Below are 27,403 nucleotides of genomic sequence, written 5' to 3' on the forward strand. Positions count from 1 at the left end.
GGGAGAGAGACTGGGCTACTCAAACACATGCAGCATTCATATGGAGCGGGACCATACACATGCTCTGTTAAACAGGATACTGAGCACAGTGCAACCTGCAGACCCTGGGAGAACTACAGCTAATCAGGGGCAAAGCATGCAAGTCACAGATAGACTGTGATAGACTGCGAGTGTATACACTCCGCATGGCAGCGATACATCTCCAGTGCGTTTGCCACCCTGACTAACTTCTACGAGCGTGCTCATTGAAACCTTTTTTGCATTTCAATTTCAGGAAAATGAAGTCGCGCGACCGGTTTTGTGCGGTGACTCAGCGGCGCTGGTGCGTGCAGCGTGACGTGGATTACAGTAGATTACCGCGGATTATTACTCACTCTGAGTCAGAGGCGTCGCCCCCGTTGATGCCGCCCGCTCGGAGGTTCATGGCGACCCCGTTCTGCTGCTCGCGGGGGGTCACTGCCGGCCGCTGAGGGGTTTTGATGATGGAGCTGTTGGGCCCGGTGACCGGGCGGACGCCGTCGTTCGAGCCCACCGACGGCGTTTTGGTGATGGTGGGCGGGTTGTAGTCAGACAGCTTCTCCCTCAGACGGTTCTTCATGTTCTTGTCTGACAGCGGGGGAGGGTACGTGATTTTGTTTTTCAGAATCCCTGTCCAAAACAAAACAAATGAAATATTCACAATCACTACAATGAATTGCTACCAGCTGGTCTGTAATAATGAAACTGAGGCCATCTGCAATGCGTTACATGCGTCAGAACCTTGGATTTAATCTGATATTTTTTTCCCGGCTAGGCTATGTTCCAGAGCTGAAACGTTTGCTCCTGATTTAGCCAACTCCAGCTGTAAGACTGTGCCATCGCTGCCACATTCACAGACAAGCTGCAGACCAGCTGCTGATTCTTTTCTCCTTTTCCAGCTCTGCACTCCTTCAGCTGAACCTCTCACACAGCAAGTGCCCCTAAACAGCTGCTCTGAACACCCTGCCCACTGACACCCTGCCAGTCTGGCTACACCGGGTTGGGTTCAGTTCCACTTTCACTGCAATTCAGTCAACTCAGGGAACGTAAAACTGACCAAAATGTTCCACAATTCATTTTCCAAATAATTAATTGCTCAGTGGTTATTGTTTGTATAATTTAGGCTTGTGTTAAATAGGGTAGTCTACAAGTCGTCAAACAACAGTAAAGGAACTGAATTCAACTGAGTTGACTGAGCTGAAGCTGAAGTGAGTTTGAATATGGCCTGTATGGTGTCATAGGGCTGATTTGTCTCACCCCTCCTCTGCTCTCCTGGCTGGTGGTTGCTGTTGGGCTGGTTGGGGGGCGCACCATCGTTTCCTGGGGGGTCCTTGTCGAGTGGGGGGGGCTCCCCAACGTGGTTGAGCTTATTCTCCGGGTGCAGTTCCACGTTCACTTTAGTTTCCACCCGCAGCTTCTCTGCCCTATTCAGGTCCTCGCTGTCACTGGCTGTTGTTGCCTCCACCGGCCAGTAAGGCTTCACGTGATTGGACACCGTATCCACTGGATCAAAAGGATAACAAATGCCTCAATGCCAGCAGTAATACAGCACTTACTATCACACTATGCAGGGTAAGCTATAAGAAATGCATCAAAATGTGTCATTTTCAGATAAGTATTCATGTTGAGAAAGAGAAAAGGTTATAGTTACTTCTAGTGATAATTAATATAATTCAATGTCAAGTGAAGAAATGCAAATGGCATATGCAGTGGCATATGGAGTGGAGCTGAGGGAATTAAGGTAGTGAGGTTTTTGGGGTACCTTTGGGGGTGCTGTAGGCTTAGTGAGAGGGGTAGTGAGGATTTAGGGGTACAGTTGGGGTTGCTGTGTGAGAAAGGCCATTGTGAGAGGGGTAGTGAGGTTTCTGGGGTACCTTTGGGGGTACTGTGGGCTGGGTGAGAGGGGTGGTGAGGTTTTTGGGGTACCTTTGGGGGTGCTGTGGGCTTAGTGAGTAGGATAGTGAGGATTTAGGGGTACTGTGTGAGAAAGAGGATTTAGGGGTACCTTTGGGGGTGCTGTGTGAGAAAGGGCTTGTGAGTGGGGTAGTGAGGATTTAGGGGTACTGTGTGAGAAAGAGGATTTTGGGGTACCTTTGGGGGTGCTGTGGAGAGGCTGCCTCTCGTTGTTCCACTTGGGCTTCATGTCCATCTCGTCGTCCTCACTGTCGGACGAGTGCGAGGAGGCGTAGGAGCTGCTGTGCTCGTCCATGGAGAGCTCGCTGTCCGAGTCCGAGTCTGAGAGAGCAGAGACGCCCCGTCACCTCTGACCCCAAGGGCTGAACCCCAAACTCAGCACGACAAAAAAAACCCCACACCTCTAACACGTCACACAAATAACAACCAGCTCAGCTCTTCCGGGGTTCAGACTGAACAGAACTCAAGCAGTTCAGGCTGTGCCGGGTGTGAGCAGAGCAGCAGACAGGAGCAGTTTGATCAGGCGAATGTCATTGGCATCAGCTGCCACCAGGGGGCCCCGCTCTCTTACCGTCGCCCTTGGTGCCGTTCCGGTGGAAGAGGGAGGAGTCTCCCTCGGCGCGCGCCGCTTTGGCCGATCCGGAGGAGAGGCCGGACTTCTGTCCCAACTCGTCCCTACTGAGAGCGGCATCATGGGAAAAAGCGTCAGCAGAGTGAGAGGGGATTTCATACAGACATAGGGGATGGACAATACAGCCACCCCCAATTGCAGTACCCTGACACCGTACAGCTGTTCTGCCTGCCCTAGCGCAGCTGACACTACACACCACTGGCACGGGGCTAATTCGGTGTTTCCTCGCTGAATTAGAGAATACGACGGTCGCAGGCTCTCTTCTGTGGGAGTGAGGAGACACAGAGAAGAGCCCTGTAGATTAGGACATTACCCAGAGGAGCAGAGGCATTCCTCCCTGCTGGACGTGAGTGGGCCCTGCTGAGGCTGGGGCTGGATCCCAGCCAGACTCGCAGTGAAATATTCCTGCTCCACCAAGCACTGCACCCCTGCACGCCCTCCCCCGAGTCCAAAACCACTTGACCTGAATATCACAGCAGCCTGAGTAATTATGACCGCAGCACCCCCCGTGATTCATGGACCCATTTCAGTGTCTTGCGGTGAGAGATCCAGATCATTCACTAACTGACCCGTGACTGGTACAAATACAGGTAGCAGATGGACACACACCTGGAGCAGAGGAATGTTTAAGTTTGTCTTTACAAATAACTGCAAGGGTAATTATGTAAGACCAACCCTATGCATATCACATGGCACAATGCTGGGTCCTCTCTCAGTGGGGTACGTTTAGCTGTGTGCGTGTGTGTGTGTGTATGTGTATGAGCATACGTGTGTATATTTGCTTGTGTGTGTGAGCATGCATATGTGCATATGTGCATGCGTGTGTGAGCATGAATATGTACATCTGTGTGTGCGTGCGTGCATGCGTGCGTGCATGCACAGCCTCAAAGCCATTCTCTGCCAAGCGTGCGATAAAGGTTCCCTAGACGGGAGTGGCTGAGACACAGTGAGGAAAGACATAGAGACAGGATTTGCATTTTCATGGGTAATATTTGAAAGAGATTGGGAAGGCAGCCGTACAGCCCCACAGCTGGGCAGCCTGACGGGTTAGTCTGGGTTACTGCGCTGCTGCATCACAGAGAGAAAGATACTGCAGAACATGGGAGAGAGAGATAGGGTGAGAGCCATAGGAAGAAACAGAATAACAGAGACAGAGTAGAGGAGAGAGAGAGAGAGAGAGAGAGGCAGAGAGAGAGTGAGAGAGGCAGAGAGAGAGTGAGAGAGAGAGAGAGAGAGAGAGGCAGAATGAGAGAGGCAGAGTATGTGAGAGAGAGAGACAGGCAGAGTGAGAGTGAGAGACAGGCAGAGTGAGAGTGAGAGACAGGCAGAGAGAGAAAGAGAGAGAGAGAGAGAGAGACAGGCAGAGTGAGAGTGAGAGACAGGCAGAGAGAGAAAGAGAGAGAGAGAGAGAGAGAGAGAGAGAGAGAGAGAGAGACAGGCAGAGTGAGTAAGCGTGAGCGCCATGCACCCTTCACCCGGTTACCTGAGAGCGTAAGCAAGGTAGCTGCTGTGGCTCTTGGCTGACCTGGCGGTGCTGTCCAGGGACGCGTTGGACTCCCCGATGGGAGTGCGGTACAGCGCCCCCTCCTCCGTGTACGTGTTATTGCAGTTCAGAGAGCGCTGCGGAGAGGGACATGAGAGTGACCGACAGTCCGCTATCGCCCTGCTGGTCCTTCACCTGCACATCTCTTCATCACTCGCTTTTCTTCACTTATCGTCATCCAACTACCTCCTCGCCTTCCCCCTCACGTTCATCGCTTAACTTGTCATTCAATTCTTTCCCTTTCTCTTTCTCCATCCCTCTCTACCATTATCTCCATCCCTTTCCATCTTCCTGCCCTTCTTAATATATTCTTTCATAAACGCACGCACTGCTAATCCATAAAATTGTGTTTGCCTTTGAAAAATTACCCAGAGTCCACTGTTCTGTAACATACTATCTGCCTTAAGCAAACACAAATGCATAGATTATCAGTAGACCACATAATCAGTCCTTAAGAGGTAAACTCACATCTGCTGAGTTTGTACCATACGAGCGCTTGTACGAAATTCTTCAGGGTAGACTTAAACACACGTCCAATTGTACTTTGATAAGGTTTGTGTGTGGTCCGCGGCACGCACTCTGTTTGTCTCTGAATGTACACAAAGTGAAGTCTTACAGTTAACAGCGAGGCGCGTGTGGTGCAGGTCTCGTCCGGAAGGGGCTTCTTCCCTGTGAACACATTCTTCAGATTCTTCCTCACTTCTTTGTTGAAGATGCAGTGGAAGAAGAATATGAAAATTCCCTAAAAGGAATAATGTCGAAGAAGGTCAGTGCCACCGCTGCTTTTGTGCAAATGCTGAATCACCCATTCATTCACAGGCTGAGTTAACGTAACCCTCCACCCAAATAAGTGTACAAAAAGAGATATTGACTTATCAAGCATATTTAGGGCTCAGGTTAGTGGGCTGAGTTGAAAGGACTAGGATTTCCAACCAAACTCAAAAAGGTTAAACATTTCTTGATTTCTTCATGGATTTCTGGTTTCTTTGAACAGTCTCTGTAAGAACATCAAAAGCATCTCTTGTCCCCACCTGTCTAATTAATCTGAAGTGTCAGGTAAGCCTAAAGACTCCAGCAAGAGAGCGTCTATGTCATGCTAAACTGGTTACCAATAACTGCTGTCAGATGAGCTTTGAAATAATTGCTTGTGTTTTCGAGAGATTAAGTGTAATGTAAACAAGGCTAGAGGCGGAGGCTCAGGGATTAATCCACACTGCTTGCAGCGGTATGACAGATGCCAACACTGTAAACACTGTGAACTGGCATCACAACTGACATGACACACAACGCGACCGACTCATTTCCTCACTGCGACATCAAACGCTAACGCGTCCCACAGTGCACCGGTCTGCGCACCCATCCCGTACCTGCAGACAGCTGAAGATGGCAAAGAGGTAATGGAAGGTCATGACGTCGCTGTTGACCGCCATCAGACCGAGCAGCCAGGTGGCGCTAATGAGCAGCAGGAGCAGGAATGCAGTTCTTAGGGCAGCGCTGGAGTGGAACAGAAAGGGATGGACCAGACTCAGTTTGAGTTCATTTTACTTCCTGGATGAACTTCTGGATTGATAGAAAGGGTCCTAGCGCAGCGCAGCACTCACATGGCGCCCGTTTTCTCGAACGTTCGGTGCCTTCTTCCACACGAGGCCTTCGCAGCCAGCACAAATATCACTATGTTTACCTGCGGGAGGAAAGAAGCCATCTTTAAATGCTGTCAAACAGACCAAAATAAACAGAAAGGGGGAATGTTTACTGATACGGGCATTCAGCTCTCCGTAAACCCAGACATTGAGTAACACTATTCTTTTAGTTTTTTTTTAAGAGGATAGAGAGAGAGGGAGAAAGAGGAGAGCAAGTGAGAGACAGACCGAAAGTGAGAGAGAACAAGAGCGAGAGAGAGAAGACGAAGAGGTAGGGTGGGAAGAAAGAGTAGACTGTAAAATAAGCTGGCGGATTAACGTCCAGGTGGGTATATCCACAGTTGTACAGCTCCTGAACCCTATCGGACTCACCAGGACAACAATGGAGATGGGCCCAGCAAAGCTCCAGATCAGGGTGTCATGGACGGACAGCCAGCAGAAGTTTGGGTTCCCATAGCCCTGCGGGTCCAGCCCCACGGCCAGGCCTGAGAGTGGACACCGACAAATGAACAACAAAAAAAAATGGAGGCTCCCCACACTGTAAACAGATATACCTGTTTTGCTAAAAGCAGGCAGAAAAGAGGCCTTCTCTATTCTCTGTGCTCTGGGTGTTATTCCCCCGGCTTTGAGCGTGTGCCAACACGCAACCCGACACCACAGAGCGCTCAACGACAGGACTCAGCAGCTCTAATCACAGGGAGAGGAAGTCTTCCAGGGGGAGATAATGCCACGACATTATGAAACAACATAAAAAAAAACAGTCTACATTTCCCACAAGGATTGCCTTATCTGGCGGGGAACTGACAGGGAAGAGCCAAAATGGCGGACCTTACCGGTGATTATAGCAGGGATGCCCCAGCCGATGGCGTAGTAGAAGCGCATGTGGCCGTGGTTGATGTTGCGCACCTCGGTCAGCATGCGGTAGATGTGCAGGCCCTCCACGAACATCCAGGCGAAGGTGCACATGTAGAAGTAGTGCAGCAGGATGGCAATCACCGTGCACACGAACTGGGAGGGTTCAGAGATCAAAGGTCAAAAATCCACCAGTCAAAGTGCCACCCACATCATCCGCACCCTTCTCACAGTGGATCAAGTAGACGCATTTCATTGTGACTCTTTAACTTAACACATAATTAACTGCAATCCTTTTTTTCTTCAGATCAAGCTTTGAGTCTCCTTTTTCGGTGACCAATGAGGTGTGCACACTGTCTGCGAGAAAGAAATGAAATTCAATCTAAATTAAAGACCATAATCCTGCTTTTGACAGAAAGAATTTCGAATTTCTCTTTTCTTTTGAGAATTAACGACACGGAAAACCCCTACAATCTGCACATGAATCAGAGTGGACGTAAATCCTGAGATCATTCCGGGCTGTTTGTGACTGACAGCATTCCATTGTGCTGAGGTAGAAATCTCCCATTTCGGCCCAGTTAAGAGCATGCACTGGAGAGGCTGGAAAGGGACGACCGAGAGCCACAATCAGTAGGGCTCTTTAGATAAGATTCAGATACACAGTACCATCCAAAATCCTGCCTGACCCCCCCGCCGAAACCCCCCGCTGTCTGGCAGCAGGTGGGCAGACACCCCCCAGTCAAGCTCCCCACAGCCAAACGCACCAGTCAGGGCTTGCCTGTGCTGTACGCCCAGAGGGCCCGTCTGACTAATTACTCAGGCTAGGGAGGGAGGGATGGAGGGTGGGAGAAAGAGAGCTGAAATGAAAGGCCAAGACGCCATTAATCCCACATCGGCTGATCTGCATCCTGCCCTAATCCGAGATCAGAAGGCTGGGCCTGACTGAGCTTAAGCCAATCACAGCCAATCACTCTCTAACACAGGTGAAGGTATGAGCCAATCGTTGCAGACTCTAATACAGGTGAATATGTCTCATTGAATTTCCCCCTTCATATTGGTATATGAGTTATAGAATTATACTGGTATATTGTGCATAAGGGACTGAATATTCCCGCTCCCTCTCGCACAGGTGAGTGAGTGTAAGATGTTAGGCTCGTCTCCCACTCTCAAAGTGGCATTATGTAATACGTTCCATTATCCTAAAAACGTAAACAGCCAACCAGTACTGCACTTTGGAACATTTCTGCACTCAACTTGTGCAAACTTGCACAGGCAACTTTCGTTTTTCCCTGACGTATACTGACGGGCAGCAATTTGAAACAAGCGTTGGTGAGTGCATGTCACAAAAAGAACTTGTACAAATTCACCTGCAATGTGAACGTATAACCTACAGCCTTCGTCCTGAGATGATTTGTCCCAATATTTTCAAAAAATAAAACCGAAATCTTTGCTAGCATCCATAAGTAATATTAAGGCTCCCATTTTTCATAATCTTTAAAAGCAACGCTCTGCCTCAGCAGACTCAGGTAAAGCCCAGGTGTTGTCAGACAGCTGCAAGGGAAGCTAATCCCCTGCCATCACCAGTCTGTGATGCTCCGCGCAAACAAAGCGTCCGCCTTTGCTCCTTACAGGCTGTCCGTATCCCAGAGCCCCAGTGTGGATTCCCGAGCCTTAAACCCCGGCATTAGCCTGCATTAGCCACCCAGCCAGCTGCAGATCCGCACGGCCGCGGGCCACGGAGAAAGACGCTCCACACTCCGCGCCCCACGCCTTTCTGCGTGCCCTCTGCTCACCGAGCGCCCGTGCCATCCCACGCACCCGGCACCCGCCCTGGCATCCAGAGGAGCCACGGCGTAATACCAGATGAGTCCCAGCCTAAATCTCAGCCTAAACCCCATCCATGTGTAAAACATGCTCCCGTGCACATGCGTCCCCTCAGCGAACACCACTAAATAAACAGCAAGGCTTTACTATGCGATGTTCTGCCAACAGCAAGCCTGTTTCAGCCCTCTGTATTAGTCAGGAGGACTGAGGTCTGTCTCATGAACCCAAGGTCAGGCTGGAATCTGTGATTCCATGATGTCATGAAGCGGGATGTGGGATCCCTTTCCTTCTAATCCCATCAATTTGTTTATAGCCTGAGCTCCCGGTGCATTAGCAATGTAATCTACGCATCGTAAACATCTAAAGCTCGTAATTAAGGAATGAGGAGGCATTAGTTCGTATGAAAGAAACCGCATACACACCTGTGCCTAAAGGAATGCACACCTGATACACAGGAAACACAGTACCTGTCTCTAACCTGACAGAAAATGGGCAGCGCGTTGCTAGGGTGTTGTTATTCTGACTGTTATTCCGTTGTTATACTGCTATTATGTCCTAAAATAGGGCGGCCTGTAGCGTAGTGGTTATGGTAAATGACTGGGACATGCAAGGTCGGTGGTTCTAATCCTGGTGTAGCCACAATAAGATCCGCACAGCCGTTGGGCCCTTGAGCAAGGCCCTTAACCCTGCATTGCTCCAGGGGAGGATTGTCTCCTGCTTAGTCTATTCAATTGTACGTCGCTCTGGATAAGAGCGTCTGCCAAGTGCCAATAATGTAAATGTAATGTAAAATGTCTGCCAGAGGACTGGAAGAGCTCACCGGGTTCTCGGTCTGGTTGATGCCGATGAGGAAGATGAGCTCGGAGAAGAAGAGCGCCACCACCAGGTTCTTGTGGATGCTGTGCAGGTTGGAGCGCAGCTTGTGGATGATGGCCAGCAGGATGAAGGTAAGGAGCAGGGCCACCAGAGAGACAGACACCGTGGTGTAGGTGACGATCTTCAGGGGAAGAACGTCCCCGTGCTTTAGGGAGGAGACACAGACTTTGGTGGGTGGGGGGACTCACACATTCCTCTGGATGTTAGGAGATCTCGAGGAAGTGACACGGTACCTCTCGTTTGGAGATGTCCATGAGCACGGCGAAGCTGGTCATGTGGTTGCACTGGCAGCTGATGTGGGTGCCGTTCCGGGAAACCAGCTCGCACCCCTTAGACGACCAGCCCCCCGTCCCTCCGATTCTGAACCAAAACACATCAGCCCGCTGCATTAGTCCACTGCATAGCCCCATGGGTGTGTGTGGTTCATGTCAGAGTCAAGAGAATTTTGGGTGAAAAGTCTCTGCTCAACATTTGAGAATGTTGTCTCAGTGTTACGGTATATTAATATTCTGCATGACCGTGGGTTCATGTCTGTGCAGCAGATGAGAATTATGTGAATGCACCAGCAGCTAACCAAAAGAGAGCTCATCTGTGTCACATATGGGAATTCTTTTTGAATGTTACAACAACAGGCTCTTCTCCGTGTTTTATATGAGAACTCTTTGTGTTGTGTGCAGACTCACGCAATGGAGTGGTTCCAGAAGACGCAGACGGGCTTGGTGCGCTCCTTCGTCTCCAGAAGCCGGTAGTCCAAGGTGATGGGGGTCTCTAGGGGGGTGGGCAGGGACCCCTCCTCGCTGTAAACCATGGCGCTCACGATGGGGGTGTTGATGATGGGTCGGTTGGGCAGCCTGTACGCGCAGGGGAGATATGCACACATTCTCAGCTGTTCCCGTCGCCTGGAAACCGGCCAAGCGGCGGATTTTACTGCTCCCATATACGCAGAAGAAGTTAGAGCTGAGAACCAGATAGTGTATACAAGTACTGTCATATGGTTTGACATTTTCATGAGGTAAAAATCTATTTCTTCCAGCACTGCTGTGTCTCCTCCGCACAGTTTATATGGGCCTGAATCACGTAAACAGGCTGCGATAAAGAGCGTGTGATTTAGACCAGCAGTTTGTGAGACTGTGAGACTCAGGAATGACAGAATAACTCAGGTTTATGCCCAAGTGTCTGCATATATCACCGCAGGCCTGGGACATAGAGCAGCGCTGCAGGTATCGTCCCCGGTGGGGAGGGGGGCCGAACCTCATGCTCCGCCGGTCTGGGTCATAGCGCTCAGGCAGGAGCTGGCCCAGGGTCCGGTAGACGATCACCACGGCGACGGGGCGGTGGCTGGCGGGGCTCTCGGCATGGCGCTTCTTCTTGGCGGAGGCCACGCCGTCCTTCTCTGTCGTGGGGTTTTTCCCGGCGGGGGGCTCAGTCGGGTTCACTGTGAGACACAGTTACAAACTTACTACGATGGACAAGGCATCGTTGCCGAAGCTTAAAATTTGTGTAAACCTGTCTATCCGTGTGTCGAGCTTCCAAATACAGGTATAGTACTGCTTATGTAGGTGGGCTTCGTGTATGTATATAGGTCTCACAATTTATGTGTGGAGCTTTGTTATCGACTTGAAGCTAATGCTCATGTGTGCAGCTTTAAAATCCAGCTTTACTCTGTGTATTGAGCTTACACATACACACTTATAAGTGTATTGAGCATTCATATACAAACACAGCAGGTATAACAGTGTGTGTAGATTTCAGAAACAGAAGGTAGGGTTAGTATTTGCATACTGTAGACACAGGACCTGACAACAGAGACTACAGTACAAGGAAAGAAGGAGTGTTTCCACCCCCACGGGTGTTTGCTGTACGTCGGCAGGCAGACAGGTTTAAAATTGTTCTCAGGATGGGAGTAATGCCTGCCTTTTTCTTTTTCCTCTGTTGCTTTGAAGGCGAACTCTGGGAACAGCACGGAGGACTCCAGGTCTTGAGGATAAACCTCCTGAATTTGCTGAAAGCGAGGGACCGTCGCCAGGTCTGGGCTGGAGGTGTTCAGGTAATCCACCACAAGAACTGACCACATGGAAAAAGAGAAAATGAGGCACGTCAAGCCAAGAAGTGCCTCTTACCAACTCAGAACACATCATCTCACATCGATTTTCATTATGATTACCATTGCTTTGCTTAGCAGTGGCCCTAAGTAACAATGATCTAAGGAGCCTATATTTCATATCTCATCCAAAGCACAGCTGCATATCCAGCAATAAAGCATGCCCTCTTCGGTTCTGCTTTAAATCCAGTTCCTTACATCTAGTCTACACTGTCCCACTTGTCCATGAATAGCAAAAACGAAAGTATTTTAAGCAGTGGCTACACAATATGAATGCGAGACAGCTAGCACCTGCCCACTACATTGCATTACATTTACATTTAGCAGAGCAACAATGCAGATGAAATACATTCATCTGATAACAATAATCCCAGACCAGCAAGCGTACATACAACATGGCTGAAGCACCAGTGCAATTTAGCCATTCAAAGCAAGAATAGAAATTTTGAATACATAGGGATTACTACATTTTACATATTATTTGACAGACGACATTTTGCGAACACATACAGAAGCTGCAGAACGGAGGAGTCACTCACTCATGTTGTCCGTGACGATGGTGAAGGGATTCAGGTGGGTCTTCCTCATGTTCTGGGCCACGGTGCTGGCATACTCCTCAAAGTTGCGCAGGAGATGGGCGGTACCCCCTTCAGACCGCTGAATGTGGTCCCAGAGCTCCTTGTTGGATGGGTCCAGGATGGCGCTGCCCGCCCTGACAAGGTTCTGGAACATTCACCAAATGCATACGTCAGAAATGGTGCATATAGCTGTAATTTAGTGCCTGTAGTCTCCTGTACCTCAAACCCAATATATGATGACCTATAATGCCGAAACTTGGGCTTGGATTCAATAAACATCCGTACTTAACCATCGTATCCATTGTATCAAACCAAATCGTATCAAACACCGTATCAATACAAATGCTCAGTTGAGTGTTGCTTTTCTAAATGCTAGCTAATCCACATTTGTGGAGGAAAAACAATACGCAATTGACTTGTGAGTCAAGCTGAGGCAAACTGTTGATTGAATCCAGGCCATGGTAAAATAGAAAAAAAGACAGAACTGTACATAGTAATCCTCCACACCAGGAAACATAATATACTGTATATTACATTTTGGATTCATAAATCATAAATCCATGTTTCATAAAGTTGATGCTAACAGGATACATGTCCAAATTCCAAGGTTTCATAACTTCACAAGATAAGTCATGATTTGTTGGATAAGAGAGATTTGCGGATGAGGGATAGAGTATTAGACAAATCTACTCGACAGACACCTGACTAAACACATGGGATTGAGCAGGCCAACAGCAGGTAAATGGCCAATACCAGAGAATGATTTAGCAGATTGGCTACTCAGGTATGAGTCTGTGAAAGACGTAAGAACACAAGAATGCTATAAATATGAGAACAGGCCACTGGGTGCATCCTTGACTCATCTATAATTTATCATGGAGGTCCCTGTGTGAGAAATGACCCCAACAACATGCAATTAATTCAACAGTGAAAGGCCCTGAAATATTAAATCAAGACCATGGAGCTACACAGTAATCCCACTGTAGCATCTATATCCTCTGTCCCCTCTCCTAGCCAAACCTCCATGACATGACCAGGTGACCACGGTCAAAAAGTGCCAATCTGCTCCAGGGCAAGGTCTCGAGGCCTCTGACAGTAACTCAGAAAACGTGTGGTCCATGCCAAGAATGGGCACCCACAGAGCAGGTTCCAATCGCAGCCCAGGCTACCTTGGGCCTCCTCGCTCACAGCGAGCACATTAGTCACCGTGCTGTATTACTTACACATAATCCTCTGAGCTCTTTCTCAGAGCCAGAATCGCATGCTCAAACAGGGGAAACCTCCTACTGGGACAAAAACCTGCACCAACTCATGAGGATTTGGGAAACTATTAACGTCTTTAATCTGGAACATACTTTCAGAGGCTTAGCCGTATTTCATAATGAGCAATGCGGACACCCCTGCAGTTCCTTCAGCGTATCCTTTTCTCAAAAAAAAGAACACTGTGCATCTATTCTAGATCTTTCAGAACAACGTGACACACACAAAAAAAAAAGAGACATTTAATCAAATCCCTTGACTTTTGAAATTGAACAATTGCAAAAAAAACACGGGGCTGGTGTCCAGTTACTGTAACCAGCAGGGGGCAGTGTCACCACAGGGCATTGCAGAGTAATTGACCTTATGAAACTCAATAAGGAGGAGGGCAGGGAGTCTCATGAATAACTGAGGCCCAGGCCCGGTGCTGCGGTACCTGGGTGAAGTCTGCGTCCTTCGTGGCCGCCAGGTTGAAGCCCTGCTGCTGGCTCTCGTACTGCAGGACCCGCGTCATCAGGTTGTACGCCGTCTTCACGTCATTTCCGTAAAAGGCGCCGGTGTGGTTGGTGGCATTCTGCAGCAGGTGAGCGATGGTCTTGGACTTCTCGCTGTCCATCCTGGACTCGTTCCGGTGCATATCCTCATTCTGATGAGGAGTCAGAGAGGAGTCAGAGAGAGGAGTCACCGGCACATTCAGTGTTGTAAGTCAGTATGGACCGTATGGGAGGTTAATAACGGGAGGACTCATGAGAGGTGTGCATCAGAGAAAGAAAGTCAAAGAAGAAGAAAGGACATTCCAAAAGTGATCCGTGAGTCAAATCAGAAGCAAGTCAAATCAGAAGGAAGACAGAAAGAGTCAGACAGGAGAATACGTGGAAAGATATAGCACGGTGTGAAATTGGAGACTCGGTAGGGAAGTCAGAGAGGACAGTCATATCATGCTGTCATATAGGAAAATCAGTAAGGGGAGTCATATCATGGTGTCATATAGGGGAATCAGATGAACTAAAACTGTATAGGAGGGATGAGCAAATGCCAAATACCAGTTTCTTGAGCTGAGAGAAGGTGATAGTAGTGCAGTTAAACAGCTCAGGAGGCAGCCAGCCCTTCTTCTCATTGCAGTGTCGGATAGCCGTGCCTGTCGGGGGGATTCACAAATAATAAGGGCTAACCAACGCCACTTCAACTGTTTTTACTATCCACGGTATAAGAACAAAGAGTCTTTTTGTTTAAGAGTCACTGTGACCTGTGCCAAATGACAATGCCCTACGGACCAACCAGGCCCATTCGGTTGGAGTGGCGTGGCTTGAGGTAACCAGGGTAACTGGAAAGAGGGCAGCACCTTTGTGAGATTAGGTCGCCACGCTCATATCAATGCCCTACTTCGGCTTTTTGTCTGCTCTGCTTTCCGGAACAATCAAGTAGAGGCAGAGCCCACATTAGCCTTTTACAAGGCACATTTATTGGCCTGCATAAGTCTTCTGCCCGACTGTCCCCGAAAGTGCTAGACCATAACAAGACCGCCATCCGCTGGTTTCCACGAAGGCACTGCCAAGTCCTCCCAACAAAGTGCAGTGTTTGTCTGAGCCTCCCTCTAGAGGCCCGGCTTCATTAGCACGCCCAGCCAATCAAAACCCTTCATTAGTGTGCTGGGCCAATGGGGACAGCCTTCAAACCAGGTGGTAACCAACTCAGCTGCCTGCGAGCACTCAGGACGGGATCCAGAACGCCCAGACAAGATTCTGTCCCTGACAGAACTGATATCTAGAATAGATCAACCTCAGTTTGAACACCTGTCACCTGAAGCAGAAAGCAGTACTCACCGATAGATCCTTTGGGACAGTTTATTGCAGCCGGACGACCAAATTTGGTCTTGGGCCACCAGATACCTGCGTCAAAGGCTTTGGGGCAGCCCTCATAAACCACTGCAGACAAAAGAGGAGGTGGAATAACGCTCAGAAACCGGGATCCCCAACAGTGTCATTAAATGTCGCTAATGAGCCTGACCAACAGGGCAGTTCACAATTCAGCTTTAGGGGGGAAAAAAAAACAGACTCCCAATTAAATTGATAATCATCCAAAGCCAGTGCATAATATGACATTCACAGCACAAATAATTCTCATGCAATTAAAATATACAAAGTGTACTACTGTGGAAAACTGCTTTTGTGCTGCATCCTGCAGTCAAGTGCCAAAGAATCCAAAGAAGTCTTTCAAATAATTTTTGTTCTCTTTGAAGATACAGCCAGTGCTGCCACAAGGTTAACTTCACACAGTAAGATGACAGACCTATAAGAAATCTGCAGCCTAAATATAAATCAATCTGGAGTAGGGGCCTTGGGAATCCATTGAACCTGCTGAAACTTGACACAGAGTGCCTGATTGGAGTGGGGGTGTGGGGAGTGGGGTTGTGTGTGTGTGTGTGTGTGTGTGTGTGTGTGTGTGCGCGCGTGTGTGTGTGTGTGTACGTACCCTCGCAGCCACTGATCGTCACCTCGGCGAAGGGGTTGTCACATTGGTTGCACTGTCGGCCAACCACGCCCCCTTTGCAGTCGCACTGCCCCGTCTGGGCGTCACAAGTGCGGAACTTGGCACCCAGAGAGTCGCACTCGCAGGGGAAGCAGGTGTCCCCATCCTGGAGTCTGTAGTAGTTATCCTGAACAGTGGGGCAGAGAGTCAGCGCCTCCTGAGGTCGACCATTCCATTAAAGAGCAACGGTATGAGGAAATGGTTGCATTACATATTCATGGGGAACACACAGAGTTCATGGCAGTAGAGCAGAGGTACCATAAGGTATAAGGTACCATATTCGGCCATTACCCACATGGCTGTTGCTCTTACCTTGCAGCGACACTCTCCCGTTGTCTTGTTGCAGTCGGGGTTGAAGCCCTTGCCGACGTCGCAGTCGCAGGGACCGCAGAATGGGTTACCCCACCAGCCGTGAGGACAGGGCAGGTCCACCCTGTGGAAATTAAACACATCCAGAGCCAGGTCACTGACACTAGAACGTTCCAGAACTTCCGTTGACACCGTCTCTGAATGTTTTTTGCTCATATACATATGTCACGTTCAGATCGCAGATCACCTATCAAATTTTAATAATGTGAATGTGCATAATTTCATTGATACTGAAGTTAAGCAGGTAAATGGGGACACTATGGCAATGATTTAGAAAGCTGGACAAAGAGGGATCACATTTTTCCATCTTTAAAGTGACATCCACCAAATCACTCATTACTGTTATAAGTACAGATATGTAAAGTCTGGCCATTCTCCACTGACCTCTCTCTCATTAACAATGCATTTTTGCCCGCACAACTGCTGCTCACTGTTTTTCGTTTTTTGCATCATTCTCTCAAACTCTAGAGACGATTGTGTGTGGAAACCCCAGGAGATCACAGCAATTCCTGAGATACTCAAACCACCCAGTCTGGCACCAGCAATCATTCCAAGGTCAAAGTCACTTTGATCACATTTCTCCCCTATTCTGATATTTGGTCTGAAAAACAGCTGAACCTCTTGACCATGTGTGCATGCTTTTATGTATTTAGTTGCTACCACATGATTGGCTGATTAAATATTTGCATTAACAAGCTGGTGTACAGGTCTACCTAATAAAGTGGTCACTGAGTGTATAACCCATATCTTCCACTGCCATAGACCTAGCATCCATTCATCCTTAAATGCAGAAAGGAGAAGGTCTCCAGACATTTTCTGTTGGATGGTGCATATGCTTCGCACCAGATGCGTTAACACCTTGACCAGCAGGCATGGGCTTGATCTGCAATGCTTCTCTTGGCTATTGGGAGGAATCAATTCATTCCTCCTTTAATGAAGTGAAATCCGCTCTGGAATCTGCCTGGCAAGTCCCCAGAGAAAATGATGGTCTATGTGGATCTCATTACCAGAACATCAGTTCGTTAAATCTTGGCACGGATGAACACCGAATAAAAGCTGCAGCCTGTCTCTGTCATAAGTATCAAAGCCAGCAAATAATCTGATGACAAAGCAAATATTTTCCTGCAGAGGGCAGGTTCCCCACAGGGTTAATTAGCATAGGTATTAAAACAATAAGCAATGCAGCACACACACCAGAGGCTGACCCAGCTCAGAGGCTCTATTTTCATCTCAGCTGGGTGGACCCTGTGCGTGCACTGTCACACACTGAGTTCACAAAAACCTGCAGCAATGTGCACGTCACAGTGCTAAAGTACAGGACCAACCCTCCATATTATATACACACACACACACACACACACACACACACACACACACACACGAGCACACACACACACAGACACATACATACACACACACACACACACACACACACGCGTGCGCACACACACGTGCGCACACACACAGATACATACATATACACACACACACGAGCACACAGACACATACATATACATATACACACACAACACACACACACACGCGCACACACACACAGACACACACACACACACACACACAAATGTACACGCACACACAATCCAGTAGCAGTAATAACACAGACACTCTGCACAGCCCTGCATGATTCTGAAAGTGAATTGCACCATAAATACTGCATCACCCTGGGGGTGGTGGCCATGGCAGGGTTGTGAGGGTGGGGGTGTGGGGGTGTGTGGCCATGGTAGGTGTAAGAGGGTGGGTGTGTGGGGGTGTGTGGCCATGGTAGGTGTAAGAGGGTGGGGGTGTGGGGGTGTGTGGCCATAGTAGGCGTAAGAGGGTGGGGGTGTGTGGCCATGACAGGGGTGTGAGGGTGGGGGTGTGTGGCCATGGCAGTGGTGTGAGGGTGGGGGTGTGGGGGTGTGTGATCATGACAGGGGTGTGAGGGTGGGGGTGTGCGGACGTACTTGTTCTCGCAGTACTGTCCAAAGTAGCTGTGACCACACTCGCAGGTATAGCCATGGGAGGAGCTGGGCTTGTGGACACAGCTGGACACATGTTCACAGGGGTTGAGGTGACAGGCATCCATGCAGTCCTTCCCAAAGTACCCTGGAAAGGGACAGGAAACAGACCCGTCAGTAACACAGGGAATGCACGATACCGCGAGTGTGTGTACGCATGTGTGCATATCACAGCGTGTATGAGCGTATGTGCTTATGATAGTTTGATAGTTCTGTATTAACTTGATAGCGTATACCCTTAAGGTAATAATGAAAGACTCAAATAAACTACCTCAAAGAGCTTTGTCAAATATGAAATTTGCTAAAATTACACTGGAATACCGCCTGTGTTTGATGTGGTTTTAATACAAATATACTGATAAACTGATTTGCTCTTTGCTCGTGAGTAGTTTTCTGTGTAGAGAGGTCTTGACAGGTTATGAATAGGATGGGTCTTGGCAGGAACCTGACAGGAACACATTTAGTCTCTGTGATCCATCTCACCCAATACATCTGATGGATGAGGAATAGGGTTAGACTCAGTGTTAAGCAGTTTGGGTTAGGAATTTGTAGACCATGCTTACTGGGGCATGTGTCCCAGTACACTAATATTTCAAATGATCAAGAAAAAACAGTGACCACTATTACTGTCAAGCAAACTGTGTATACAACTAAGGAAGAAAAAAAAGTTGTTAGCTGTCAACTATGGGTGCTTGTCAGTACAAGGCTGTTGGCGAATGAAAGGCGGTTTTATGACAGCAGATTTCAGGGATACCAGTTCTGGGTGACTGTGCCCCAGTAAAGCTTTATGTCTAGCAATGACCCTGGAATAGGGTTGGCTTAAGTGGAGAGGAGTCTATGCCTGTTCAGACACAGGTTTAGTCTCGGTGTAAAAGGGTTTAGGACCAGAGCTAAAAGGGCCCAGTGACTCAGCATCTGGGCCGATCACCGGGGCGGAGGGTACCTGGGTCACAGACGCAGGTGTGGGCGTTCCAGTCGTCGCTGCAGTGGCTGTGCTCGGGGCAGATGTTGGAGTCGCAGGGGTCAGCCAGGTCACAGCCCTCCTCCACGCGGATCTTCTGGCCCCGCTGCATGTTCAGGGTGGCCGTGTTGGTGGCCGTCTCTCCCATCCGGACGCCCTGCGAGACGCCACAGTTAGGCCATCCGCAAACACAGCATCCCGACAGCCACGTACAGCAGGAGTGCACACAGGTGAATACAGACTAGTACATACATACGGACAGACAGCTTATATAAGGAATGCACTTCAGCTGACCTGGAAGCAGGTGTGTAACACTGGTGTATAGCTGTGCAGCACTAAAGACATAGACAGGTATGTTTGAAAAGGTAAACAGAGATGTGCACAGGTGTCAGGACAGATTGGGATATTTGTGCACAGGTGTGAACAGGTGTGCTGATGAGGACAGGTAGGGACAGGAACTCACCTGCATACAGCCCAGGAAGCCATGCTGGACAGACCCATCCTTCTTCAGCAGTCCTCCCACAAACAGACTCTTCAGCCTCAGGCCTGGCAGCTCATTCCCAATCTCTACCGTCCTCTGTGGAGCAGAGAACCCAAGGGACCGTCAAACACTTCCCACTGCTACAGTTTTATAGCAAACCCACTGATATTGGAACATGCTGTAGTCTAGGATAGGATACCACAGCCATGATTATATTTAAATATTTTACCAGGAACATGCAATAGTCTAAGGACACCTGGGCCATGTTGATATTTCAGTATTTTACCTGGAACATGCGATAATCTAAGGATATCGGGGCCATGTTGATATTTCAGTATTTTACCTGGAACATGCCGTAGTCTAAGGATATCTGGGCCATGTTGATATTTCAGTATTTTACCTGGGACATGCCATAGTCTAAGGATATCTGGGCCATGTTGATATTTCAGTATTTTACCTGGAACATGCCGTAGTCTAAGGATATCTGGGCCATGTTGATATTTCAGTATTTTACCTGGAACATGCCATAGTCTAAGGATATCTGGGCCATGTTGATATTTCAGTATTTTACCTGGAACATGCCGTAGTCTAAGGATATCTGGGCCATGTTGATATTTCAGTATTTTACCTGGAACATGCCGTAGTCTAAGGACACCTGGGCCATGTACTTGATATCTTTTCCATCCTTGACGCTCCTCAGCTCCACCAGCACGTGGTGCCACTCCCCGTCATTCACCCGCACCTGGGTGAACTGCAGCACCGCCACCGATTTCTTCCCCAGGAGCACCTCGAAATACACCTGATTATTCTTTATCTGAGAGGGGAGACGAAGACAGAGAGAGAGAGAGAGAGAGAGAGAGAGAGAAAGAAAGAGAGAGAGGGTAAACAGGGTTGAGAGATGGAGAGAAAGAGATGGAAGCAGTGAGAGGGAGAGAGTGTGTGAGAGATGGATATTATTCTATCCTTTAGCCTATTGTGCTGTATGGCAGTGAAGTGGGTATCTGCCATAATACAGTAGGTCATAGAGTGTAGTGCTTCCCAAATTTGATCTGGACATACTCAGAGTGGTTGAGGTGGGTAGTGAGGCAAAAAATATATATATTCCATTGACTTCCACACAAAACAAACAATTCAACCGTCACTACACTGTACAGGCAATTGTTCTTCAGTTTAAAAAAACACTAAACATTCAGAATTGATGAATGAAAACGTTAACCAACATTTTAACACGGGGTGGGTGACACAGAAGCCACAGTCTCGTATAAAGAGGGCCATAGGCAGCGTGGCGGTATCCACAGCCGTAAAGGTCGCAGGAAAGCGCCCTCACCAGGATGTTGATCTGGGACGAGGCTCCAGCGTTGGCCTGCATCAGCGTGCCGCTGCTCTGCCGGGTGCGGAACATCAGGCCCAGGTACCAGGGAACGGCGATGGTGATGTCCGGGTCGCTCCACGACACCAGGGCTTGGCCGTTAAAGTGCTGGGGGGACGGCATGGCTGCAGAGGGGGGAGTACACGTCGCTGTTTTCAAACTGATAAAGGTGATACTGCAGGGTAGGGTAGGCTGGATTCAGTTTGGGGCCTGTACCATGCCAGGGTAAAACTGTTACATCTTTCTTAGGCTTAGTTCTGAATTAGACGACACATCTACACAGGTCTTTGGAATGGCAAATAAAGGCTGATCTGACCGGTTTAAGGTCTTCATCTTCATAAGCGAATGCAGAATCAAGCTACTGTAATTATCGGACCTGTATTAACATGCGTTCCATGGACATTTTTACGACATAAATGTGTTTAAAAGAACACAATATGAATTTTATACACTGTTAAAATGGCACAAACCCAACACACACAATTGCATAGTTAAAAAATAAATAATAGAAAATGGACAATGTGAAATAAGACATACTAAACCAGCAAAATATTGTATTCAAACTGCAGTGAAAGCTTAGCTGGAATGAAAACATGAAACCAGTGTTTACTGTGAGAAAAACTCATTAAAGGTGTGGCATAGTCCTTGACTGAAGTGCTAGAACATGTTTGTTCTGCAGTTTGTTTCTTTTGCCAAAAGGAATAAAAGATAATTAAACCTCCCTTCTCTATTCTATTTGGGTTTTTAATTATTTGCTAATTTTGGCCACCAAACCAACAACTTCAAAATGCTCCAATGCCAGGTTTCCTTTGTGCAGACATGTTCACCCCTTTCAAAGAACCTAAACACTCTGGTGATGCATAGCAGACATTCTGAGCCAGGACACTAATCTCATATCAGATGGAGAGTCAAGGATTTATTTATGTACGTCATTCAAACTGGAGAATGATTTGACAGGGCTGATTGAGATCTATAATCTTACAGTAAGATTGGCAGGATACTCAGTGACTCACAACACAGTGAGTCTGGGCCGAAAAATGTTCCATCCAAAAACCTGCTCCTCTATAGTCAGACTCAATTCTTACTCCTTCCTGAAGGAAGACCCCCCCCCCCCACCCTGCCACACAATTGCCATTAACCTAGCAACCTGGTTTCCTACATCCCCAATCCATTTCATTACATTTATTTAGCAGAAGTACAATAAGCAACGTACAATCCTAACCAGGCCCTGTCCGCTTGGGCTTCAGTCATTTGGCTTCAGAAGACTGCTGATTGGACTGGCAGCCGGCCACACCACATATTTTACAGACTGTTTTGGCGGATTGAGCGATCAACTCCAACATGAGGGGGTGGGGGCTCAGGGGGAGGGGGTCTTACTCTGGGAAATCAGAATGAATCACTCCACTGCCCCAATGAAGCGGAGAACCACTGCGAAAACTCAAAGAAAAATTCCATGGCTGTTTGTGCTAGCCATAATTGCCGTCAAGGATCATGTACAATGCGTTTTCAGGCCTAAAACAAACAGTCCTTTTCAACAGAGAAAGCCTGAAGATAGTGAGCTTTTTTTGATCTTCTGTGATACCACCTAGGGTGAGCACAATTCCCGAACGAAGGCACAACACTGTCACAACCACTGAGGGCTTTTGTCTGTCAATGCCACTAATACCCTTTCTCTTAACAGCAAGACAGGACCATTCTAACTCTCATTGGCTCCAGGGCAAATGTTTCTACTGATGCAAGACTGCAATTATCTGTTAAAATAACAGACAGAGAGAGGGGGGGAAGAGAGAAAGAGAAAAATGAAGAGAGGAACAAAGAAAAAGAAGAGTGAGAGAGAGGGACAGAGGGGGAGAGAGATAAAGTAGTAATGGCAGTCCCTCATTATGCTGTCTCTCTCTCTCTCTCTCTCACTCACACACACTCACTCACACACACACACACACACACACACACACACACACACACACACACACACACACGAACACACACACCTCTATCGCTCTCTCAAACACACTGCTCCAGTGACTCTGAACACTCCCGGTGCAGATGCAATGAAAACAATGGCTACCGATACCATCGACGAAGCCCGGAGCTGCAGCCCAGTGCAGGGGATAGCGGAAGTTCTCAAATACAACCATGCTGGTCCAGGAGGGTACAAATCACATCCAACAAATACAGAGCTCTTAGCAGCAGACTGTCCCAGTAAAACCTGTCGCCTCCGGGGTGGTGATCATATGGTGGTTTGCATTTTGCATTTCTCTTGTGTGTTCTTGGCACCACATATACACAATACAAACTACACATGTAAACGAAAGCTTCACCTGTATGCTGGCTAATTAGCATAAGAATCGTATGGCAAGGATTCAATGTGATTTCAACTAATCCATCACAGTCACTAAAGCCTATCTTCCAGTAGTCACTTTAAAAGAACTCCAGGAACTCCAAGAACTAGGAAATTAATTTAGTATGCGATGCTAACCTACAAACAGTCCAGATGTGCACAACTGTCATGACCCTGTGCTTTTTGAACTAGTTGCTCAGCATGATGAGGCAAGCTGTAGTAGACATTCGTACCGTATAAGCAGAATGACTGTTATGTCTGTCCAGGCTAACCACCTATCTTTACTCAAAACTAACACAAAACTGCTGTAATGCATCTGATGGAAGCTGTCATTAGGACTGTTCAAAATCAATAAATAGTAAAAACAAATGTTATAGCCTGGGGTTGCATAATGTTTGTCTGGCCATTAAACCACAACCACACGATGACAGTTGGATGAGTCAGTCACCCATCACTTCCTCTGAATCTGTAAACTATGCTTCCTGAGGACAGAGTGGCGGGCCGGCTACCTGCAGCTGAATCCGCCCGTCTACTTTTCCCGCCCTGCTCTGCCGAGAGAAGAAACATTGAATAGCCATTCCCTGGCATTGACTGCGATTCAGTGCCTGCTCATGACCAAAACAGGGCACTGACTCAACAAGCTGACTCATACTCATACCTGCTTGCCTGCAGGTAAACTTTACCATGTTGGCAACAAAAGCATGGGAGCAGGCTGCCTTGCACGCCATTTCCAGGACTTAGGTCAAATGATGCTGACTCCAAAAGGGAAGCGACTCACAGGCTGTTGAAATTGGATTCAGGCTTAACCGATTCTAAACTGAGAAGATGAAGAATGTTTGAACTCTCATAGCTTGAACTGATTCTGTTGACTCTGATATGTTTCTGTAGACTACAGAAAATAGTCTTCTCCATCTAATCAAATAAATGTGGTCACATGATACATATGTCACCTGACTGCCCAAAAACACCAATGAGGGGCAAATGTCACTGTATACGCATGTTTACATATGGAAAGCACGTGAACATAAATCATTTTACCCCAAAAAACTGCATAGTTTCTTATCCTCTAGGATAGCTGTGTGAGTCACTGACTGTTTCTGTGGAAACATTTCCTTCATAGGAAGCTTGGGCACATTATCTTCAGTGCCTGCTTCCCCAATCAGTCAGCTAGCTGCTGCTGCTTCACACAATCACACAATCATTATCATCAATCTTACACACAAACACACATACAGACACCCAGACAGACACAAACATGACTCACAGACAAAGACACACACACAGACACACGCACACATTCTCCATGTTACACATAGGCTGTTTGTCTGTCTCTCCTACACTCATTCCTCACACCTCTCACCTTGTTCACAGTTTTTCCCTCCGTAGTGTAGAGGGCAGTCACAGGAGTATGTGTTCCACTTGTTAACACAGGTGCCTTCGTTCTGACAAATGTCTTCAGTGCAGAAGTTCCTCTTCGCTGTGCAGCCTACTCATGGTATTTCAGAGGTGGACAGAAGAGGAGAGCACAACAATTATAACAGTTGAAACCAACGTATACACAAACGACGCATACACATCGCTTTATCCAAGTGTAAACTCAGGTATGAGACAAGAGAAGTCAAATATAAAAAGATTAGACACATCAATTATTATAGTCCAGATGTGTACAGAAGCAGCAGAGGATGTTTGGGGGAATATAAAGCTTGGCAGCAATGCTTGGAGCAGAATGATATGAGTAATGCAGTGTAGCTGGGAGGTGGAGCCAGGATGGGCGACCTGCAGTGGTCCCGTTGTTGGCGATGAAGCTGGCCATGTCCGTGGGCTTGCCATCGATCGTCAGGTTCCTCATGCAGCCCACAAAGTCCCGGTTCTGCACTGGGAAATCATCCGGGAGGTTGGGAACCCCACCAAGAAGCAGTGGGCCTGTGAGGTCCAGGGACCTGCGGGAGTCAGAACCATGGGAGTGAGGCACTGCCTTCTGGGAAAAACTTTCCTGCTGGGTGCCCGAGCCTGGAAACAGGCACAACTTCTGAAGGAGGTGACAGTATCAGCTATTAGGCTATTGACTGATTCTCAGTCAGCCACAACAAGAGCACATGTCGTAGACATTTAAAGGTGGGACAAGACCTCAAAATGCGTGCTGTTAGGTGGAATATCCAGCTAAGGCACTTGTTCTTACTGTAGTGACATGCCCCACAGTATACATGAATCTTTACCATGGGCCTGGCAGCCGTGGCCAGAAGTGACGCATACTGAGCATCAGCATATCTGTGAGGGAGGGTTTTTGTTGGCAGGGTATTCCCTAGTCTTAATTACAAAAGGCCAACCTCTGATGGACCATCAGAAAAATGTTGTTAGATTTTCTGGCTGCACCAGCTGCACTAGTCACAGTTTTTAGGGGTTTTTTTTTGCACTTCTTTTTTTCTTTTTTTGCAAAACAAGTCCAACTTGCAGAGGAAAGACACATTTGCTCAGTTGCTAAGCACACAAATAAATGAACAGACAGACTGACGCAGGCAAAGCAGGCTTCCTTCACACCCCTATTAAGGGTTGTGGCAACAACAGCCTACAAGTGGTCATATTATTACAACTACAAATCAACTTCCACCCAAAGCATAACTCATAAACATAAACAAAAGCCTTTTAAAACTATTTGGACATTTCATTCTGTATGGGAATCTGTATTTTTGACACATTATGTGAGAGAATGTTTCTTCTGGTTACTGCAGAAACGGGGCAGCAGGAGAAGTCAGGCAGGAGGAACTGGTTTGTACTAAACGCAAGCGGCCAAGAAATCAGGTGTTGACTACAGAACCGGGAGACGTGAGCAGCTATCAAACAGGTCGCCGCCTATCAAACCAGAGCCACTACTTCTGACGGGGCTCATTTGCATTCCCTTTTAAGCTTTTTTTTATTTTTATCAAACGCGTTTGAGCTTGTTGCCTCCACCGACTACATAATCACTTCAACTAATTTTCTCTGCATCTGGTTTCAGATACGGGAGCAATTAGTAGAGAAGTGCAAGCTAAAAAAGATAAGATTTGAGCCTAAGGCTGTTCCAAGCTCTATGAAGCTAGCTTACCACTGAATGGTACAAAGATCTACAGAGATTACCAGCAGCGAAAAGTGTTGTGAAAGGAAGAGTGTGACCTTTTGTGAATTATTGGTCACTTAATGGTGCCTTCTGGCCGAAAAGCTTGCAGTCTTGGCTACGTCTGCAGTCTGTCCCCCGGGGGAACACCCCGAGACTCTGGCCCAAAGGATCTGGGGGTGAAAGGGAAGGCCTGAAGGCCCAAAATCAGCCCCAGGGGGAGGGAAGGGAGCTCACTTCTTCTGCCCGGTTTGGGTGCCCTGGGCGGCGCAGGAGTAGTTGCCAATCTGGCCCCCGAAGCGCACCGCCATGGCGATGTCGCAGTCGTCCACGGCAACCACCGCCACCTTCTCACTGGAGGGGCCGTGCGGGACGCCCAAGCGTCCGATGTTAGGCTGCAACAGAAGGGAAAGACACATAAACATCACGGGACAGCAGACCACAACCATTTATAACATACAACAGAAGCACAAGAGAGGTGTAGAAAACTAAAAAGAGTACAATGCAATTCATTTCAACTGTAAGTAATTTACTATTTACTAAATAACCTTTGGAAAATGATGCCTACTTCGCATTAGTTTATTCATTCACCCTAAAGTGCCAAATTGGAGCTGGATTAATGTGAAGAATCCAATCCAAATGTGAATATCAAACTCTGGAAAACCCCCGGAAAACCATTTGTTAGAGGCACAAAGACTAAGATAAAGTCACATGGCCCTGCAATGTGTGAATATTTTCAGTGTGTAGTTTTGAAAAGCCAAAATCAGCAGCTCCCCTATGATCTCAAGCCGAATATCTGATGGGAATGGATGATGGGAGATAAGTTCAGAAGTGAGTAGGTGGTTCAGGGAAGATGCGGGACTCTCTATTTCCGAGTCTAAAAGACTGCAGCGAAGCGGGCATGAGGGTAGAGCACAGAGGCGGCCATTTAACTCCGCCGGCTGCTTTTAAGCATTCATCACACATGTGCCAAATAGGATTAGCCTAATGAGAAGCTGGTGGGGAAACCG

General features: G+C 47.8%; 1 protein-coding gene across 3 annotated transcripts in view; it reads right to left on the bottom strand.

Annotated features, from left to right (window-relative positions):
* Window positions 1–27,403, bottom strand: part of LOC133134984 (cadherin EGF LAG seven-pass G-type receptor 1-like) — an 83,160-nt gene that overhangs the window by 2,301 nt on the left and 53,456 nt on the right. Inside the window, exons 6-34 of one of the 3 annotated variants that reach the window (XM_061251677.1) lie at window positions 26,631–26,788; window positions 25,079–25,242; window positions 24,663–24,788; window positions 20,920–21,086; window positions 20,221–20,406; window positions 19,575–19,688; window positions 19,094–19,268; window positions 18,097–18,238; window positions 16,076–16,196; window positions 15,707–15,890; window positions 15,058–15,159; window positions 14,278–14,372; window positions 13,671–13,880; window positions 11,939–12,122; window positions 11,213–11,362; window positions 10,550–10,733; window positions 9,982–10,149; window positions 9,532–9,658; window positions 9,243–9,443; window positions 6,580–6,754; window positions 6,119–6,231; window positions 5,708–5,787; window positions 5,474–5,600; window positions 4,723–4,848; window positions 4,047–4,183; window positions 2,504–2,610; window positions 2,110–2,253; window positions 1,276–1,521; window positions 375–648 (exon numbers count right to left, since the gene is read on the bottom strand). In XM_061251677.1, coding sequence (XP_061107661.1) covers window positions 375–648; window positions 1,276–1,521; window positions 2,110–2,253; window positions 2,504–2,610; window positions 4,047–4,183; window positions 4,723–4,848; window positions 5,474–5,600; window positions 5,708–5,787; window positions 6,119–6,231; window positions 6,580–6,754; window positions 9,243–9,443; window positions 9,532–9,658; window positions 9,982–10,149; window positions 10,550–10,733; window positions 11,213–11,362; window positions 11,939–12,122; window positions 13,671–13,880; window positions 14,278–14,372; window positions 15,058–15,159; window positions 15,707–15,890; window positions 16,076–16,196; window positions 18,097–18,238; window positions 19,094–19,268; window positions 19,575–19,688; window positions 20,221–20,406; window positions 20,920–21,086; window positions 24,663–24,788; window positions 25,079–25,242; window positions 26,631–26,788 — 4,487 coding nt within the window. Of the gene's footprint in view, window positions 1–374; window positions 649–1,275; window positions 1,522–2,109; window positions 2,254–2,503; window positions 2,611–4,046; window positions 4,184–4,722; window positions 4,849–5,473; window positions 5,601–5,707; window positions 5,788–6,118; window positions 6,232–6,579; window positions 6,755–9,242; window positions 9,444–9,531; window positions 9,695–9,981; window positions 10,150–10,549; window positions 10,734–11,212; window positions 11,363–11,938; window positions 12,123–13,670; window positions 13,881–14,277; window positions 14,373–15,057; window positions 15,160–15,706; window positions 15,891–16,075; window positions 16,197–18,096; window positions 18,239–19,093; window positions 19,269–19,574; window positions 19,689–20,220; window positions 20,407–20,919; window positions 21,087–24,662; window positions 24,789–25,078; window positions 25,243–26,630; window positions 26,789–27,403 lie in introns of all 3 variants that reach the window. The other 2 variants (XM_061251678.1, XM_061251676.1) reach the window with 2 other exon arrangements.

Source organism: Conger conger, chromosome 8, assembly GCF_963514075.1.
Source record: "Conger conger chromosome 8, fConCon1.1, whole genome shotgun sequence".
NCBI classification, from domain to species: Eukaryota; Metazoa; Chordata; class Actinopteri; order Anguilliformes; family Congridae; genus Conger; species Conger conger.